The sequence below is a fragment of the Microtus oregoni genome, unplaced genomic scaffold, assembly GCF_018167655.1.
Source record: "Microtus oregoni isolate MIOR12 unplaced genomic scaffold, Mior012 000015F_ref0000493, whole genome shotgun sequence".
NCBI lineage: Eukaryota > Metazoa > Chordata > Mammalia > Rodentia > Cricetidae > Microtus > Microtus oregoni.
In genome coordinates, this window is record NW_024543074.1 from 28,631,792 (window position 1) to 28,649,733 (window position 17,942).

Genomic DNA, 17,942 nt, shown 5'->3' on the forward strand with positions numbered 1-17,942 from the left:
TACCGGGTTGTCCAAATTCCTTGCGGGTTTACAGAGGCCTGGGAAAAGCTAGCCTTTTGCCAAGAACCCCTGGAACTCTCCACCTCACGAGGCCGCGGAAGACAAAGGCAGAAGCTCTGAAGACAGTATTTATTGGCTCCTTAGAAATCAGTAACAACTGTACAGAGGGCTCGCAGCTTCCTTGGGCTGCCCTTCCTTCCCCACTCCCGCTCCATGGCACCCCTGGCCACGGAAAAAGCAGCTTTGTGTGGGCACAGAGACTCCTTTGGGATTCACAGTAACCAGAACAAAAACGGAAATAAATTAAGTGATATGGGGGAGGGTAATGGGGAGGGTAATAGGGAGTCATGTTCCCCAAGTCAGTGCATGAAGAGGGGACCCAGAACCTGGAGCTGGGCTCCCTACGAGCTCCCTCTCGGCAGAGGGAGTGTGCTGGGCCCTGAATGTCGAGATGTGCTTCACACCTGGCCTAAATCAACGCCTGTCTATGTGCTCCTCCTTCCAGGAAAGCACCTGGACATGCCGTCAGTCACTGGAATGAGGTGGAGGCAGTCATCATTCAAGAGTCCTGGGCTTGCTTGAGGCCCGGCTGTGCTTGTAGTAGTGGCATCTCACCCCTTATTCCACCCGTACCAGCAGGGCATAGAGGAGTGTGGCTCCTTTCTCCTTAGTGACCCACTCAAGTTCCGATGGGCTGAAGTGCTGGTCAGGAAGTTCTCTGAGGGCAGCAGAAGGAGGGCCAGGAGTGTAGGAGCCAGGACGCACACACACCTGAAAGGCCACCTGAGCCTGGTGTGTCCGCTGGGATTTTGGGTCCCGGAATCTGTTAGACAAGCAGAAACAGGAGGTGGGTAAGGCTTCTAAGCTCCCACAACCGATGAATGGCTTAGCACCAACTTGACTCTCCTCCCAAATCCTGCTCAGCAAACTCCTTCATGACCCTCTTCATGGGTGTGTTTACCCTGGGGTTCTATTTCGTGTTTGTTCTAGACACTCCAAGTGCTCTTCTCATCTACTTCACCCACGCTTTGGGGCAGAACAGCATCCCAGGTTAGCCTCAAACTCCCTATAAAGGTGGAGGTAACCTTAAAATCCTGATCCTTTGCGTCTGCCTCCTAGTGTTACGACTCCAGGTATGTGTTAAAACACAGTTTATGCAGTGCTAGGACATTCAAAAAGACTATGACACATATATAATCGAGGAATACCAGACATAAGTGATGAACTCTTCCAATCCCAGCACTCAGGATGTAGGTGGAGGCAGAAGGAGCAGGTGTCCAAGACCAGCTCAGATACATACATACCAAGCACAAGTTTGAGACCAGGTTGGGCTATTTTTCCCCCTGGTTTTCAAAACAAACAAACAAATAAGAAAACAAAACAAAACAAAAAACTGGGCAGTGGCAGTTAGTGTACACCTTTAATCCCAGCACTTGGGAGGCAGAGGCAGGAGGATATCTGGGAGTTCTAGGCCAACCTGGTCTACAAAACAGGTTCCAGGACAGCCAGAGCTGTTAGATGAAGAACCTTTCTCAGGAAAACAAAACAAAACAAAAAAGCACAAACAAACAAAAATAAACAATGAAGTGGTGATGGGTTACACCTTTAATCCCAGCTCTCAGGAGGCAGAGGCAAGTAGATCTCTGAGTTCGAGGCCAACCTGGTCATCAGACCGAGTTCCAGGACAGCCAGGGCTACACAGAGAAACCCTGTCTCAAAACAAAACAAACAAAATACACATGGGGTAAGGGGTGGGAGTGGGGAGGTAGGCTGTTGGAGAAATGGTTCAGTGTTTAAGAGCACAGGTTATTCTATAGAACCCTGGTTCAATTCCCAGCACCCACATGGCAGCTCACAACTGCCTGTAACTCCAGTTCCAGAGGACCTGATGCCTTCTCCTGGCCTCTGCAGGCACTGCACACACACGCTACACAGACTTACATGCAGGTAAAACGCCCATACACATAAAAAACTTTAAAACAAACAAACAAATAACCATTTGGGTGGTGGCTTTCATCCCAGCACACAGAAGGCAGAGGCAGGTGTGCTAGGGGAAGGCTCCCCCAGCTAAAGTGTTACGGGATGTCTGAGTTTGAGGCTAGCCTGGTCTACAAAGTGAAACCCTGTCTTAAATGAAACAAACAAGCAAACAAAAAGGATCTGGTTAAGGAGCAATTGTCACACCAGTGTGGGGAAAAGGGGTATAGAATCCCAAGTACCCAAAATCTTGGGGCCCCTTCTAAATCTGAGACCTCAGAGGTCTCCTCTCAAGTACTCACTGCACTTTGGAGGCCAGGGTCTCTGCCCCGGCATACTGAAGGGATGGCGAGAGCAGCACTGGAGGAGGCTGCTCCTCCCGGGGAGGTGCACAGTTCTCACCAGGCTCCTCAAAGCCCACCCCAGGCTCTCCCTTCAAGGGTCGGCAGCTCAGGATGGAGGTAGTACCTGTGGAGAGAGTCGGGTGAGGGCAGCCCTGTGATTCCTCCTAGTAGCCCTAGGCCCAGCCCACTCCACGATACCTGCTCCCAACTCCCCTCGGTCCAGCACCCTCCGTACAACTGCTACACTGCTTCCATGATATGCCATGTGCCACTTCTTTGTTAGTGTCCCAGCTTCTAGATGGGGATTCACCCTGAAAGGACAGATAAGACAGACAAGTCAAAGGTCAGTGGCTCCTCAAGATTGTCCCACACACAAGAAGTCCTATCACTTTTTTTCCCTGGGATTCTTCTTTCTCAGGGAAAAGAGCAAAGGGGAAAATCCATGCCTGTGACCCATAAGTACCTAAGATTGAACCTGCACCATCCAAAAGGCAGGGCATATTCCCGGGGAGGCTCTCCTCGGCGCCTGTGAGCCTCATCTCCTCGCAACTTCCGGCAAGATTCACAGTAGCATAAGCTACGCTTTGGTGGAGGCATGAAATAATCTTCTGTGGGACAATGAACAACAGGCTTGGTGCTCCTGTCCTGGCCTCAGCCACACCGTTGCTCTCCAGCTGGTATCCAGCCATGGGAACGAGGCTCTGAGGATTAGGACTCACCTGGAAGCAACAGTAGTTCCTGGAAGCGGGAGCAAAGGGCATGGTACTCGCAGCTCTTTAAAGGGCTAGCAGCAGGCGGTGGACCCCAGCACACACTTTCCTTTATGCCTGGAATAGCAGGGGAAGGAAAAGTCATAGGAGCTGGGCTGCGGAAGGACTAGATACGACATGGATGGGCAGACAAGCAGGGCACCATAATTATCCCGTTGAGCAAACGCACCGTCTACCATATCAGCCTTTTCCATGTCTCCCTGGGTTCCAGCAATCTTCCCACTGGCCGCCCCTGGGTCAGGGCTCACAATTGTCACCTGTGGAAGAGAGTAGTCAGCCATAGCTCGACAGGTCCCCAGATCCCCTTTGTGGGCCAGAAGCTTCCCAGTATCCCAGGACCCCCCTTACCCCATCTCTGCGGCCACTAACCTGCTCACACTGTCCATAGAGGTCCACAAGTGCATGGCACGGCTGGGGCACATCCGGCACAGCTACCCCCTGGTCCACCCCATTGATGTGGAGATGGAGCCCTCCAGAGCAGTCTAGCCGCAGCCCCAGGATGGTGCCTTCAGGACACGTATCAAGATTTGGCCCGAACTTCTCACAGATCTAAGAGGAAAGGACTACTGTCTTCAGACATCAGGCCCACCATACCAGCAGCCTCCCTACGGTTTCAGTGTTTCTAACTGCCAGTCCTTGAGCTTTGTCTGGATCCATGCCCATGGCCTAGGCTCTGTTCCCATTTCATTTACCTAGAGTCCCCTTTTCACTTCCAACTTTAACATTCTCAATGGCTGGGGCACAGGAGGAAGCAATAAATGGGCCAAAGACTGTCCAGGTAATGACATGCATGTCTCCCTTTTGGCCAGGTCCTCTCTATTTGGAGGCTTGGTCATTCCAGTCTTCCTGGCTCCCTCCTCACCTTCAGACCATTGTGGAAGACACCACGGCCCCGCAGGAGCCAGGCTGCCCGTTTAAGTGCACAAGCAGAGGCAGGGAAGTTAAGCCTCTCAGGTGGGCAGGTGATGACTCCCAGAACGAGAGAAGATGTCCACTGTCGGTTCAGGAAGTCGATCCGCACCTGCATGAGAAGGAACTATATACTCATAGCTTCTAGGACAGAAGCCACCTGCCTAGCTAAATCAGTCTTAGCACCCAAACCGGAGTATGGCTGCCTGGTACAGCACCCTTTCTGATGTTTGTAGAGAACAAAAACTACCAATTCAGATGTCTCCTTCCCTGTTTATCCAGCTGCCAGAAATTGAATCCAGGTCCTAACACATGTTAAATAAATGTTCTACAATGAGCTGCACCCCCAACATCTTTTCTCTTTGAACCCTGGTCTGTTCCTAGACAATTCTTTCAACTGGCTCACTTTCTACCTGCCTTTTAGTTTGCAGCAGAAAGGGCCCCTAATGCTGGGCAGTTGTGGTGCACACCTTTAATCCTAGCACTTGGGAGGCAGAAGTAGGCGGATCTCTGTGTTTGAGGCCAGCTGGTCTACAGCCTGGTCTTCCAGGACAGCCAGGGCTACACAAAGAAACCTTGTCTAAGAAAACAAAAACAGGACAAAACAAAACAAAAAAGGGCCCCTCACCCTGAAGTAACAGGAGCTAGGTAAGAAGAAAGACATACCTGAACAAGCAGGTGGGGTACCAGGGGCTGGTTGATGACAACGATGCCCTGATTGTAGCTAGCCACTCGTGTGGCTGTACGGTTCCCATTGGATAAGAGGATATTCTTCCCATGGTTTTCCAGGAATTCAAGGGCTGTGGGCATAATACCCACTTGATTCTGGCCCTGGTATGGAGCAAGAGACTGAGCTGCACAAGATACCAATTACAGTTCTCACCCAGCACACTGGAGTGCACAAAGCTCAAGCCTGAGTCTGTTGGACCAGTGGAGAAGCTCTACTCTGGTAACTAGTGGCCCGCCAACCCAGCAGGTACCATGGCAGCCTCTTACTCTCAGCCCGTGCTCCTCGCCCTCATCATCTTCCTCGCCCTCACTGCCAGTGTCTGAGCTGGGAGAAGGTGGCTGGGTGCCTTCTGGTTCCTCCAGCCTTGTGGAGCTGACAATGGACACACTGCGTACTGGCCCGTATAGATCCAACACAGCCCACACATTCTGGGAACGCAAGACCAAGGAAGCCAGAAGTCAGCACAAGCCCTTCAACCAACAACCCACTCCTCAAAAGCAAACAAGTTCTTAGACTCACCTTGGCGATGCCGGTGGCTGCAGGCCCCATATCTTCTCCATCTACCAGGACGTGCATTGTGTCATCCGCACCCCGACGGATGCCCACACGGCTCCCCACCTAGATCCCGTGGGACAAAGACAGCTGCTCAGCCAACTTTCTTCTACTCCTACTCCCAACCCCTACCTGTCTTAGTGCCAGCTGCTTCACCCCTAGCCTCTCGAGGTTGCGGCCATAGTTCATCCTTTGGAGATGCCCATCTCGCCTCACTTCACAGCTGGACACCATCCAGGTGCTCTTTGTCCGGAGTTCTGGCAAGGAGGGAGGCAGCCCCGGCCCACTGCCTGCTCCAGGCCCCATCTCCTCGGGGGCTAGTGTGGTCAGCCCCAGCCGGAGGGATCCTGCCCACTTCTCATCAAGCTCTTCCACTTTTACCTGTGAGTAAGAACGAGCCCATTAGCTGGTCCTGTGTGATGGCCTGGTAAACCCACTTCTTCTCCACAAACCCACCTCAAAGACTTCTTCAGCCTTGAGCTCCTTGGTGCTGAAAACCAGGCCGTGAGCATAGCCAGCGACACGTACTGCCCGTGTGCCATCCTCCTCCAGAGTGACGTTCTTGCCACATGTGTTATGGAATCGGTGAGCTACACCTGCCACTGTAGGTAGATGTTTTGATAAAGGGTTAGGGTTAGGGAAATTACCTTCAGATGGGATGTGGGGTAAAGCTTTCACATGAAAAGCTAAGGCCCCATCTGCCACATCAAGACCTCTGGACACCTTTCACCACAGTAAGACACAAAATGCCCAGTGCATGGTATCTTGGTCTCTGCAAGTCAGGGAAATCATACGACTGTGTCTCAGTTTAATAACACCCCCACACACACACCCATAGACTGCTTGCCACAGGGCCTTCCCCTTCCTTAAACAGGATTCTTGGGCTGCATAACGGGTACCTGGGGAATGCAGAGGGAAGGACTTCTCGGTGGCAGTGTTGCTGGTCGCCAGACTGTTGTCCATAGGGCCGGTAGCATTGGTGATAGACACCTGGACACACTGGCCATAGAGATCCACCACTGCATACACCTCTGTGCAGGAAAGAAAGGCATCAGAAGTCTGAGGTCCTGAGTGAGCTGAGCAAGGGGTGGCAGGTGAAGCACAGAGTAGTCACCTTTACCCGGAGGCAAGCCTGAGCAGGCGGCGCCTTGGTCCTGTCCGTTAATGAAGTAGTGCAGATCACCCTTGGCGGTTCGCATCATGCCAATGCGTGCACCTGTGCCCAGGGCATCCAGATCACAGCCATAGTTGTTGCGCATCGTATTACCATCTTGCATGATAGCTGTGCCACTGCGAGGACAGAAGAAGGTGAGTTAGCCTCCCGGCCTCACCACTATATTGGCCCATACTTAGTCTCTGCCTGTCAGGACTGCACACTGCTTTGGACATCGTATACTGAGACCTGATCTTGGTCTGAGGCCCAGCCCTGTCTTTTTTTTTTTTTTTTTGGTTTTTCGAGACAGGGTTTCTCTGTGGTTTTGGAGCCTGTCCTGGAACTAGCTCTTGTAGACCAGGCTGGTCTTGAACTCACTGCCTCTGCCTCCCAAATGCTGGGATTAAAGGCGTGCGCCACCACCGCCTGGCCAGTCCTGTCTTCTTTGTCCCTGGAGTCCCCTAGGGAAAAGCAGGAACTGCTCTGTAGGCTGCGTGGGTGGGAATTCCCAGAACTGAACAGGAGGGCTATTAGATCCCCAGTGTGCCAGTGCCTATGGCCACAGTTCCACAGATCCAAATCATGCTTAGTTTTCTGGTACCACCTAGCTCTACCTATCCCTACCAAGCTGGATTCAAGAGCAGACAGCCCAACCTCAGCATCCATGTATCATAGTCAATGTCTGTCATGGTGTTGGGAAACTCCAGGTCTTCAGGCCGGATGGCAGTCACTCCTGAGAGGAAGCAGAAGGTAAGAAATGACCCCTAGGACACAGGCACCCACTACCCTCCACCCCTCACAGATGGTTCCTCACCAGCTTCAATGGAGCCTGACCAGCGGTCTACCATCTTCTGAATGACAATTTCAAACAGTTCTCCATCCCGCAGGGCTCTGAAAGGGAGAGTGGGGGTCATTAAGGCCATAAGGGGGCAGTGGGACTGTGGAGACATCAAAGTCTAGAGACTGACCGGTTGGAAATGACAATGGCATCATTGAACTCGCTTCGGCAGTTATGACGGAGAGCAGTTCGACCCCCATTAGTGATGACTGCATTACTGCCATGCAGCTGGTGGAAGCGCAGATCAGAGCCCCCAGCTGCCGAGGATGGGGAACTTGGAGACATCTGGTTGTTCCCTTCAGGGAGTGGCTCAGAGACTGGAGGCACCTCTGCAATAGGCATCACCCATTAAGTCTCTGTAAGTGTTTGTAATGATTCCCCAGGCCACCCTAATCCTTCACCCCAGCCGTCAGGCCCTCACCCACGTCATCCACAATAGTGGCCTGAGCAGCCTGGCCATAGAGATCGACGACAGCATAGACACCCGGGGGTACATTCCAGGCAGCAGGGCCCTGAGTCATTCCATTGACAAAGAAGTGGAGGGTTCCATCCTCCCGCCGCACCACGCCCACTGTGTCCCCTGCCTTGGAAGAAGTGGGGGCTAGAGTGAGGAGTCAGGCAGAGTTCCTGCTTGAGAAGGTCCTGCATCCACCCTACCTCAGTGACGCCCCCAACATTAGACCCATGAGTACACCCTATTCTCTCACCTTGAGGCGGTCCAGGTTGTGTCCGTATTCATCTAGGATGGTTGTCCCATTATGCATTACACCATTCCCCGTCATCATCCAGGTTCCTGCAGGGACAGAAGTGGCAGAAGATGAAGAACAAGGCAGGATCCAGAACCCTGCGCATCAGCTTCTTCCCTGGACCCTAAAGCAGGCCTGACTTCCTTAGGATCTCACCAGAGCGTAGATTGGTCATAGTAGAGGGCAACTGGAGGTAGGCAGGGTTGTGGGTAGTGACACCAATCTCAATGGAGCCAGCCCATTTGTCCACCATCTTGTCGATGCGCACCTGGAACACCTCTCCATCCCGGAGGGCTCTGCTGCTCAGCACCACGCCATGATTGAAGTCATCAGTGGCACTGAGGGCACAGCAAGTCAGAACTCAGAAGACTGACACACTCACTCAAGCCGGCAGTATCTGTCCAGCATCCACTGTCCCAGGACACCAACCAGACCTCCTGCACCTAGAAGTCTCCATCTTTCTGTCCAGGAACTCCCACACCAGACACACTCTGCATCCCATGATCCCACCTCACTGCTCCCACACTCTATTTGGGCCCCCTTGGCAGGTCTCACCCCACCCCACAGGTCATACTGGGGCCTCAGGGCAGTGCGTCCCTCGTGGGTGATGGCTGCCTTCTGTCCACAGTTTGGATGAAAGAGCAGGCGTTCAGGTTCTGCCTGGGCAGCAGGAGCAGCACGGCGGAGAGCTCCCTCTGGGGACAGAGCCCTCAGGATGGCGTTGTTCCGGCGGAGCCGGTCACTGTGGTTATTATTATGGACGATGGTGACTTTCACAGCCATCCCATACAAATCCACCACACCATACACCACTGGTGGTGTCAATGGGGTAGCTACGCCTAGAGAGAGTCAAAGAGTCAAGGGTGAGAAGAGCGAGCGTCGCAGAGAAGGGTCAGGCAGACCCACTGGCAGCCCGGCCAGTGGTCTCTCTTGTATTTCACCTTACCCTGGTCAATGCCATTAATGAAGAAGTGCAGGGCAGAGTTGGACTTCCTTGTGAGGCCAATATGATCACCCTCCTAGCCAAAGAAGAAAGACCCTAGTCTGGAATCCAGCTACACTCAGGCTCAGGTTCCACAAGTCCTGGACACTTTCTACCACCCCACTCCACAGGAGACTACCTACTGAAGAAATCCACATAAGACCACTCTTGGGCAGGGCCTAGGTTCCTGCTTTCCAGACACATTTCCCAAAGGTCCAATGTAAAGCAGATACTGAGTCAAACCACATTAAAAACAATCTCCCCGACGCTCTACAATCTCAGTCTATTTAAGAGCTACAGGGGCTAGAGGTACAACCCAGTGGTAGGGCACTTGCCTAACATGTTCAAGGTCCTGAGTCCCATTCCCAGTACTAATGGGAACAAAAGTGCTACTAATGATCACACTTAGATCCCGTTAGACATCCCTGCCTTCTCAGAAGCCTCACAGATAGAGAAAGAGGCTTCCTCTTAGCTAACACTGGCTTCCCTGGCCTGGCCCAAACTACTGTGCTCTGCATTCACCTGCAGTTCGTCCAGACTGAATTCACAGTACTCCCGGCGAGTACCCTTGCCATTGGTCAGGATCCCACAGCCACTCATCATGATGGTACCTGGTAAAAATGGACACCCAGTTAAGGAACAGGTGGTCTTGCCCTCATCAGCCCACAACCCGTGTCCCTCCCCTCAGCTGGTACCTGACTGGAGGTTGGTCATGGTGGCTGGGTACTCTAGGCTGTTGGGATTATGGGTAGTAACACCAATCTCGATGGAGCCTGACCACTTGTCTACAAGCTTGTCAATACGGATCTGGGGTTGAATGAGAGCAGACAGGAACAGAAAATATAAGAACAGAAGATAGACCCTTGAACCCTTGGTTCCTCATCAGTCACAACCATCCTGACATCAAGGATCAATCCGACATTTAGCTCCCAATCTTTGTTAGGAAGCTCGGCCAGACTTCAGGATTCACAGACCTCAAACATCTCATTATCCCGAAGGGGGCGGTTGGTCATGACAACCCCATTGTTGAATTCATCCAGGGGCCTCCGGCGCTCAGCCGTCTTATTATTGTTGCTGAGTTTGATGAGGGTTCCACACTTCTCGTGAAAGAGCAGGGCATCGTTGGAAGTGAGGACAGGAGAAGTGGCAGGCCCGCTGGATGCTAATCCATCCCCTGCTGGTGGGGAGCTCAGGTTCACATTAAGGAGGCCTCCATTGTAGGCAGACAGAATGGCATTGCTCACCACCTCAGAGAGCTCCATGCTGGCAAAGTCTATAGCAGCAAGATGGAGAAAGGAAGCCAAGGTGAGGCTCTATCCTCCCTAGTTAGTTTGGGATCGTTTCTCCCTACCCATCTCTTGAAGTCCCACCCTTATCCACCTCACTACCCACTCCCCTTCCCAGGGCTTCCCCGAAGCCCTCACCATTATGCGAATCAAGGCTGTTAGGAAACGTCTCCGGTCGGGCCTGCGCTGGGGACACCATGAAGGCTAGGGACCAGGTGGGACGGGAGGGGAATAAGGGTTCAGCCTTTGCTTCAGGGCCCACAGTCAGGAGACCATCTCTTCTAACCCCCTATGTTCCCCTAGACAGCCTCTGGCCCCGCCCCTCCCCCAGCTGACTGTGACTATTTCTGCCCCATTTCTTCAGTCACACCTCATGCTTCCCCCAAGCTGTATTCGCACCTTCATCCACGGAGGTCCCCTGTTCCGACAAGGCAGAGTCTTCTGGAGGGGCTAAAGGCTCCAGGGGAGGTGTAGGGACAGGAGTAGGAGGGCTGAAGCCTGGCTCTGGGGGCAGCACAGTGATTTGGGTGCACTTGCCATAAAGGTCCACGACAGCCCAGACACGAGCAGGCAGGCCAGTGGCAGCCACACCACAATCCCGCCCATTCACCCAGAGCCGGAGCTCCCCAGTGGCTGTGCGTTCCACACCCACGCGGTCCCCTTCGACAAGCTGGTCCAGGTCCTGGCCATACTCCTCCAATACAGAGCGCCCATCCCGTAGCACCGAGCAGCCTGATACTACCCAGGAGCCCCCCTTCAGCCCAGTGGCACTGCTCGGGAAGTCCAGCACACCGGGATCCAGGGCTGTCACTCCAATTTCAATGGAGCCACTCCAGGAGTTGACCTACGAGAGAGAGGCAGAGTTTCAGTATGGAACCCCACCACCAGAAACTGCGTTCCTCATGACAATGCCCCTCTCGCCCTGACCTCTGAGACAACAGACATAGAGTCACAACTCTTTGGACCCTGCTCTCCCTTAGCAACCGTGTGCTGTATCTAGCTGCCCAGTGTTGACCACAGCAGTCCTTCAACCGCTGAGCAAGCTGGTTAAAGACCCTGGTTTCAACCTGTGACTTTTAGTCTCTGTGGCTCCTCAACCACCGCAGCCACACGATTCCTGGATCCGTATATTCTACTCTCCTAAATCCCTCTCATTCCCAGCCCCAGTCCTTGGTAAGGTAGCGCTCCACCCGGACTCATCCTCTTCCCAAAGGCTTTCTCTGGGCCAAGCAAGCCATACACACCTCCCTTTCCCATGTGTCCTCATCTATCTTCCTGGTATTGGGCTTCTGTCCTTCAACGGTTTGTGCTTTTTACTATTTCTCTATTCTCTCCATCACAGCTCAGGCACCTGTCTATCTTCCATCCCCAAGACCCAAGAGATTGCGCTACATCTGTCACTAGCCATTCTAGTAACTGGGCCCTGAGGAAACGCTTTCTCCAGAATGTCTGCTTCATGCTCTTTTCCTTCCTGTTCTCTGGTGCACTGCAGGCTGCCGGTTCGGTGTCGGTACCTGCAGACTTGGTTGGACTACAGACTTTCTCGCAGTTCTACCTCTTCTCCTTCTCGTCTGCTCCCACCCCCACCCCCCTGCCACCACGATTCCGCGGCCCCAGCTTCGCACCTTGCGGTCGATGCGGACAGTGAAAACGCGTCCATCGCGCAAGGGTTCTCGGCTCAGCACCAACCCGTGGTTAAACTCTTGGCCCGGCTGCTGCCGCCGCGCTGTGCGCCCACAGGCCGACAGGCTTACCAAGCGCCCAGTGCGCGGGTGCAGCTCCCCGCCACTGCCCAGACCCCCGCTGGACCCGAGTCCTGGTCCGCTGCTGCCAGGGCCCCCACCCCCGCCCGGCCCCGGCCCCGGCCCGGGGCCTGCCCCAGAGCCCCCACTCCCACCCGACCCCGCCGCCATTGCCGCTGAAACCGCGGCCGCGCGACAGCCGCGCTTGGCGGCACCGTGGCAACCGCGGCGGACAGACGCCCTGGGGGAATACGGCCGGGGGCTGGGGCCGGCTGTGCTTTACGGCACTGCCCGCACCGAAGCATCCAGCGCTGAGGAACAAGGTCTGTCACGAGGGGAACGGAAGGACGACGGGGTCGGGGGACTTGCTTTACGGCACGGCGGGATGAGAGCGAGAGCGGCTCGGAGAGACCGGAGGATTTGGTTGGCTTTTGCGACAGCGAATGGGAGAAACGCCCGCCGCGGGCGTATTTGCGACGGAGGCGTGCTGGCGCCCAAATACACTTTGCGACGTCGCGGCGCCCAGGGCCCAGCCCTTGTCGGGAAGAGACGTGTTAAAGTAGTCCCTTTACCACAAGGAATAGGGGCTTCCTTTCACACTGCACGCTCTAAAGTGATATAAACGTTATCTCCGGGACCGAGAAAAGGTAGTTTTATAAATCCGAGTTTCGGTCCTCCATAATCCCGAGACCGGAAATGTCGCAATCCATCCACGCATTGCACCTCTCGTCGCCCCTGTCCCGCACCTCTCGTCGCAACCTTCCCCACCTCCGCCCCACACACTTTGCATCACACCTCTCCTATGAGGCACGGCGAGCTGACTGTGGGGGGAGCCCGCGGGTCGTTCAAGACCAACTTGAGCAACGATTCAGTGAAACTTAGATTTTTTTTTTAATTACTAAGAAAGAGCCTAGAGCTACCCCGACAGGTAATCTCAAGCAACAGAGCTGCTGATAGCTCCAAGAGATTACCTGAGACCTATTAACAGAACCGCAACCCTACTCAGAGGACCTCGCTGAGGCTGGAGGGCTATGATGTCACAAGGGGCTTCTCGGCCCTGACCAGGTCCCTTGACTGTGATTGGTTGATTCGGAGAAGGGCGATGATGGAGAAGGGCGGGAGCAAATTACAGAGACAAAGAAAGTCTTTGGGTGTGACAATTAGAGAAGAGCGTGCGAAGGGGCTCCCAGGCTGTAGTCTCTACATAGTCTTGTTTTCACCTGCTCCAGCGCCGGGGAGCAGAGGCCGTGTTGGTCCAGTCTGACCCTGAGCCCCAGCGCCCCCCGCCCACCGCGGTGGGGGCAGGGCCAAGGGGCGGAGCTATGTGGAGCTGAGAGGCTGGGCCGAGTAATTGAAGTGGCTACCAAGTTGAGCCATGGAGAAGCCCGAGTCTCTCTCGTCGGTTAGCGGCCTCACTGCGGAATCCCCTCGGGGGGTTCCTAGGGCAGTATCAGGAGGTGTCCGAGGTATACAAACAGACACCGGAAAGCCCTCCGGTGTAGCCTTGTTTCCTGGTTCTGGCCCCCTCTTGCATTCCAGGGGCACTGTAATTCGTAGTCCTGGTCCAATCCAGCCCTCTGAAGGGGTAATGACCCTCAGTTCTAGACCCAGTCTGCATCACGGGGAGGTTGCAGGTTGTAGCCTTGGGTCCAGCAAATCCCCTGGCACTGAAACCGGTGCAACTAGGGCGTCCATCCCTGGGCCGGGAGAGCCTAAAGTGTCCAGCTCGGAGAATAGTCCACACTCCGGGTCAGCTCCCTTGAACTCTCAAAACTGTGAGGAGCGTCCCCGGAGCATCCTAAAAAACAGCAGTTCCTTCATGATGAAGAAAACCTCCAGTACGGAGAAGTAAGCTGCTCAGCGGTTAGGTTAGCCAGGAGCCAGCAAACCTGAGAAGGGAGGGAAGAGTTCAGGACACCTAGGGCGGAAGCCAAGAAAAGAGGGGCCAAGTCCTGAAAAGGGGGTAGGGGACAGTAGGTGAGAGCTATTGGGTAGGAAATCTGAGGTTCCAAAACTTGGGGGAGGCGGCAAGGGTCACAGAAATCCTGGCCACAGCATATTGTAATTCCCACCGGGCATCTGGCTCCAATCCTAGCCTCTACAAGGGAATATCATAAGAGTTCTGTGCATGCCTGGAAGGATGAAGGAGACCCCTCTGTTAGGGGAGGGTCCCCAGGAGAGCTTCCTCCTTTGCTGTGTCCTCCCCACACCTTAGGAAATCTCAGCGCTGGGATGAGATGAACATCTTGGCTACCTACCACCCCGCTGACAAAGACTATGGCTTTATGAAGGTGGATGAACCCAGCACCCCCTACCACAGGTGCTAAGCCCTCAGCCCTAGGCTTTTAGTTGGGACTCCTGTATTCCAGCAAGGGAACAGGAGGAAGAGGCCTAGAAGCCTCAGGTACTAGCCCTGCTTCCTCTCCTCAGGCTGCAGGACAATGACGAGGACCTGTCTGCAGGGTCTTCTCTGAAGGTGACCCCTGAAGCACTGGCAGAGAGGTGAGAGTCTGCTGCAGAGCTGTGCCCTCTGCCCCATACCTCTGAACCCAGTCTCAGTTAGCTTTGTTCTTTGGCCCCTAAAATGGTACACACTACACCCCCCCCCCCTTGGGCATAAGCAAAACCGATCTGGAGGATCACCAGCTTGGTCCCCACCCACCACCTGCCCCCACTGTTGTTTTCCCGCTTCTGTGCCCCCAACTAGTCTCCCTCCCCTTCAGGTTTGCCACAATGGACAATTTCCTCCCCAAGGTCCTCCAGTATGGAGACAACAAAAGCTCAAGGACTGCAGATAGCTTTGCCAAGACTTGTACGTGAGATGTGGGTGGGGCGGGCTTGATGGACCGGGGAGGCAGCGTGAGTGACCCTTCAGGAAAAGCCTGGAGGGAGAGCCAAGCCTCCACACTGGCCCACAGACTCCAGTGATTTTGACAAGCACCGAAAGATACACTACAGTGAAGGCAAATTCCTGAAGGCCCCGAGAAACCTGCCCTCGGCCAATGAGGATGAGAGCAGTGGGGCTAGTGCCAGCATCAGCAATAGTAATCAAAGTGTGGTGATGGACCTGAAGTCCAGGCCTGTGGACAAAGGCTGGGCAGGAAGACTGGCCACAGGAGTCAAAAACGAGACTGTCCTGGTGACTGACAGCCATGCCCTAGGCACCAAAGGTTAGTGGCAGAGACCTCAGGACTGAAGAGACTGTAGACAAGAGACTGGTTAGGGACAGGGACCTCGGGACTGAAGAGACGACTGTAGACGAGAGGCTCTTCCAGAGTCCAGATCTCCTTGAACTTTGCTTTTTCCATATCTGCTCTCTTTGGCTCTGCTCCTCACTTCTCCGTGCTATTCTGCTCTCCAGAGCACTGGCATACAGTCCGGCTGTCTGGTAGGGAGGCAATGGTTGGAGGTTACTCCAGGGAAGAAAAGGGTCAGCTGGAGCTGAGTCTCCACTCGGGGTGGCCTCCAGAGGTGACAGGCTGGGGAACAGTTTGAGTGAACCACTGGGGGATGCAGACTCACTGAAGGCTTTCTAAACGGAGGGCGGGACGGCAGATGAGAACTGGGTACCTGAACATTTCCCAACTGGTAGTGGCCCACCGTGCACAGCAGATGGCCACAGACTCAGACTGTCTGGGTGATTTTTCAGATTCTGCCACTTACAGAAACCAGTTCCCCTCAGCTTCAGACTCTACCGTGGGGGAGCAGACTAATCTACAACGCAAGGAGTATTACAGTAAAGGAAGATACCTGAGGTCCTGTTCCCACCCAGAGCTCGGAGAGGATATAGAAGATGAAGAACAGGACAGTGAGAGCTGGGGAGGACAGCCCGGGGGGTGGACGGGCAGAACAAGCAGCTTTCTAGGTGCCCCAGCCCTCATCTTACGTTACTTCCAGGTTCTTCAGGCCTGATCTGGGTTACTGAGAATCCCAAAGGCACTTCAGGTCCTATTGGAAGCCCCATAGGGTACGATAAAATCATTCAGGGCTCTCTGGACATATCCATGACACTATTGCAACCTGGTGAGGGTACCATCTAACCCTGGCTCTTAGCAAGCTCCCACCTCCCAGCCTCCCAATCCTAGCAGGCCAGGGCATCAGCATTAGGCATTAAAAGAGGCCCTAACCATCCCAGAGTCTAATGTCTTTGTCACAGAGAACAGATATCAGGGATGCTCAGGGGGATTGAGAATCCCCCCAGCCTAGCATAAGTCAGTGACGCCATGCCTCCTCCTTGACTCCTCTCTGCTACCCCACCCCTCTCTAGTTAGTACCATATCCTCCAGAGGCAATGGGTCTCAGGTGGCATCCAACTGTTGGACTAAGGGGCTGACGCACCGAAGCCCAGGGAACTCAGAAAAGGAACATGGAAGTAACCAGAACCCTCCATGCTGGAACAGGCGCAGACATGAGCCTGGGCAGAGGCAAGGGGGTACTTGCACTAACCAGAGAGGCATTGGGATTAAGTGGGTAGGTTCTAGAGATTTGAGGCTCACATGAACAAGAGCTTACCCCAGCTGCAAGAAAGCCCAACCTCCTCTTTCTCTAGATGAAAGCTTGTGGCCCCAGTGGACTCAGGACAAAGAGCCTAGACCATGGAAAATGTAGCCGGCTGAGGATGGGGTGAGGACAGCCTTCCCCTGCCCTTCCCACTCTAACAATGGACAATAAAGACAACATCAGGAACCAGACTGGGCCCACTCTATCGAGGATTGGGAGAGTTGGGGGTGTGGGAGTGTCCATGTACAATAAATCAGGAAAGCAGAGCCAAGAGAAGGAAGCTGAGCACAACCCAAGGGACTGAACTCCTAGGAGCAAGTACATAGGGGCTAAGGCAGCAAATCACAAATTTGAGCATAAGTTGTTCTACATGACGAGATTCTGTTTCAAAGCATAAAACAAAACTTAGGGTTTAAAAAAATTCACTATCCGTTTTATTCACTTCATGTAGTACACCTGTTGGCGGTCAAAGGAACTTTCCAGAATCAATTCCACTGGAGATCAAACTCAGGTTGTCAGGCTTGCTGTGTGGCAAGCACTTTTACTCAGTGAGCCACCTTGCTGGCCCCCTAGGATTTTTTAAATTTTATAATTATTATTATTATTACAATTTTTGTTGAGACAAAGTTTCTCTATGTAGCTTTTGGCTGTCTTTCTGGAACTTACTCTGTAAACCAGGTTAGCCTCAAATTCACAGAGATCTGCCTACCTTACCTCCCAAGTTTTGGGATCAAAGGTGTGTGTCACCACAGCCTGGCAAAACCTAGGATCTTGAAAAGGCCCAAGCTTGCAGTAGGATGTCATTGCCTGATATAATTAATTGACCATCTTTAATCCCAGCACTTGGGACAGAAGCAGGTGGATCTCTGTGAGTTCGAGGCCAGCCTGGTCTACAGAGACAGCCAAAGGTTACACAAAGAAACCCTGTCTCAAAAGACAAACAAAACCCCACAATCTACTGTTATTTACCACAATTAACTGAGTGCTGGGATTAAAACTCTACAACCATTGTTACCAGCCTTGTAACAATTATCTCACAGATGAGGAACCTGAAGAAGGGTTGGAGACCTCGTCCTGGGTCACACAAACTTTTTTTGTTGCTTGTTTGTTTGTTTTGTAGACAGGGTCCCACTCTGTAGCTCTGACTGGCCTGTTGCTACACAGACCACACTAGCCTTGACCTCACAGAGATCTGCCTGCCTCTGCTGTAATTAAAGGCAGGTGCCACCTTGCCCTACTAATCACACAAATTCTTAAGGGACCAAGACATCATTTGACTCTAGATCCTCATGCTTTCCCTCAAAAAATTTATCCACCAAAGGAGAAAGGAGCTAAGAAAAACCAGGGTTCCAGAAGGAAGGTGACAGCAGACAGTCTCTGGGGGGCGGGGCTGTGGTTTCTCTGATCTCAGCG

The 17,942-nt window shown here is 53.5% G+C and overlaps 2 protein-coding genes across 9 annotated transcripts; one reads left to right on the top strand and one right to left on the bottom strand.

The window, feature by feature from the left end:
- Window positions 1-121: 121 nt before the first annotated feature.
- Neurl4 (neuralized E3 ubiquitin protein ligase 4) lies at window positions 122-12,215 on the bottom strand. Of its 4 annotated transcripts, none has more exons than XM_041664643.1 (29): window positions 11,913-12,215; window positions 10,687-11,131; window positions 10,426-10,491; window positions 9,976-10,274; window positions 9,697-9,808; window positions 9,524-9,612; window positions 8,966-9,038; window positions 8,594-8,858; window positions 8,176-8,357; window positions 7,981-8,066; window positions 7,695-7,857; window positions 7,404-7,602; window positions 7,250-7,326; window positions 7,090-7,168; window positions 6,403-6,572; window positions 6,182-6,313; window positions 5,739-5,884; window positions 5,439-5,663; window positions 5,250-5,348; window positions 4,997-5,158; window positions 4,667-4,831; window positions 3,954-4,112; window positions 3,461-3,640; window positions 3,261-3,348; window positions 3,041-3,148; window positions 2,785-2,929; window positions 2,520-2,632; window positions 2,280-2,445; window positions 122-823 (listed from the first exon to the last, which is right to left on the bottom strand). In XM_041664643.1, the coding sequence occupies exons 1-29, from the start codon at window positions 12,198-12,200 to the stop codon at window positions 619-621; spliced, it is 4,686 nt and encodes a 1,561-aa protein (XP_041520577.1). In that variant the 5' UTR covers window positions 12,201-12,215; the 3' UTR covers window positions 122-618. The 4 variants fall into 4 exon arrangements, with proteins under 4 accessions (XP_041520577.1, XP_041520576.1, XP_041520579.1 ...); XM_041664642.1 differs by having other exon boundaries at window positions 6,397-6,572; XM_041664645.1 differs by lacking the exon at window positions 10,426-10,491.
- Window positions 12,216-13,404: 1,189 nt separating this feature from the next.
- On the top strand, window positions 13,405-16,645 carry LOC121456475. 5 transcript variants are annotated; one of them, XM_041664647.1, is made up of 9 exons: window positions 13,405-13,877; window positions 14,245-14,349; window positions 14,460-14,531; window positions 14,753-14,841; window positions 14,948-15,199; window positions 15,679-15,837; window positions 15,927-15,974; window positions 16,318-16,461; window positions 16,579-16,637. In XM_041664647.1, the coding sequence occupies exons 1-9, from the start codon at window positions 13,405-13,407 to the stop codon at window positions 16,635-16,637; spliced, it is 1,401 nt and encodes a 466-aa protein (XP_041520581.1). The 5 variants fall into 5 exon arrangements, with proteins under 5 accessions (XP_041520581.1, XP_041520580.1, XP_041520583.1 ...); XM_041664646.1 differs by having other exon boundaries at window positions 16,318-16,645; XM_041664649.1 differs by lacking the exon at window positions 16,318-16,461.
- Window positions 16,646-17,942: the final 1,297 nt, after the last annotated feature.

Excerpts from the sequence above, each read along its gene's own strand:
- Neurl4 (XM_041664642.1), bottom strand. The coding sequence starts at position 12,200 with ATGGCGGCGGGGTCGGGTGGGAGTGGGGGCTCTGGGGCAGGCCCCGGG. Across the intron at positions 5,159-5,249 it reads CAGCCACCGGCATCGCCAAG|AATGTGTGGGCTGTGTTGGA; the intron begins GTGAGTCTAAGA and ends TTGCGTTCCCAG. Across the intron at positions 2,930-3,040 it reads GGAACTACTGTTGCTTCCAG|AAGATTATTTCATGCCTCCA; the intron begins GTGAGTCCTAAT and ends ATTGTCCCACAG.
- LOC121456475 (XM_041664646.1), top strand. The coding sequence starts at position 13,405 with ATGGAGAAGCCCGAGTCTCTCTCGTCGGTTAGCGGCCTCACTGCGGAA. Across the intron at positions 13,878-14,244 it reads AAAACCTCCAGTACGGAGAA|GAAATCTCAGCGCTGGGATG; the intron begins GTAAGCTGCTCA and ends CCCACACCTTAG. Across the intron at positions 14,350-14,459 it reads CCCAGCACCCCCTACCACAG|GCTGCAGGACAATGACGAGG; the intron begins GTGCTAAGCCCT and ends TCCTCTCCTCAG.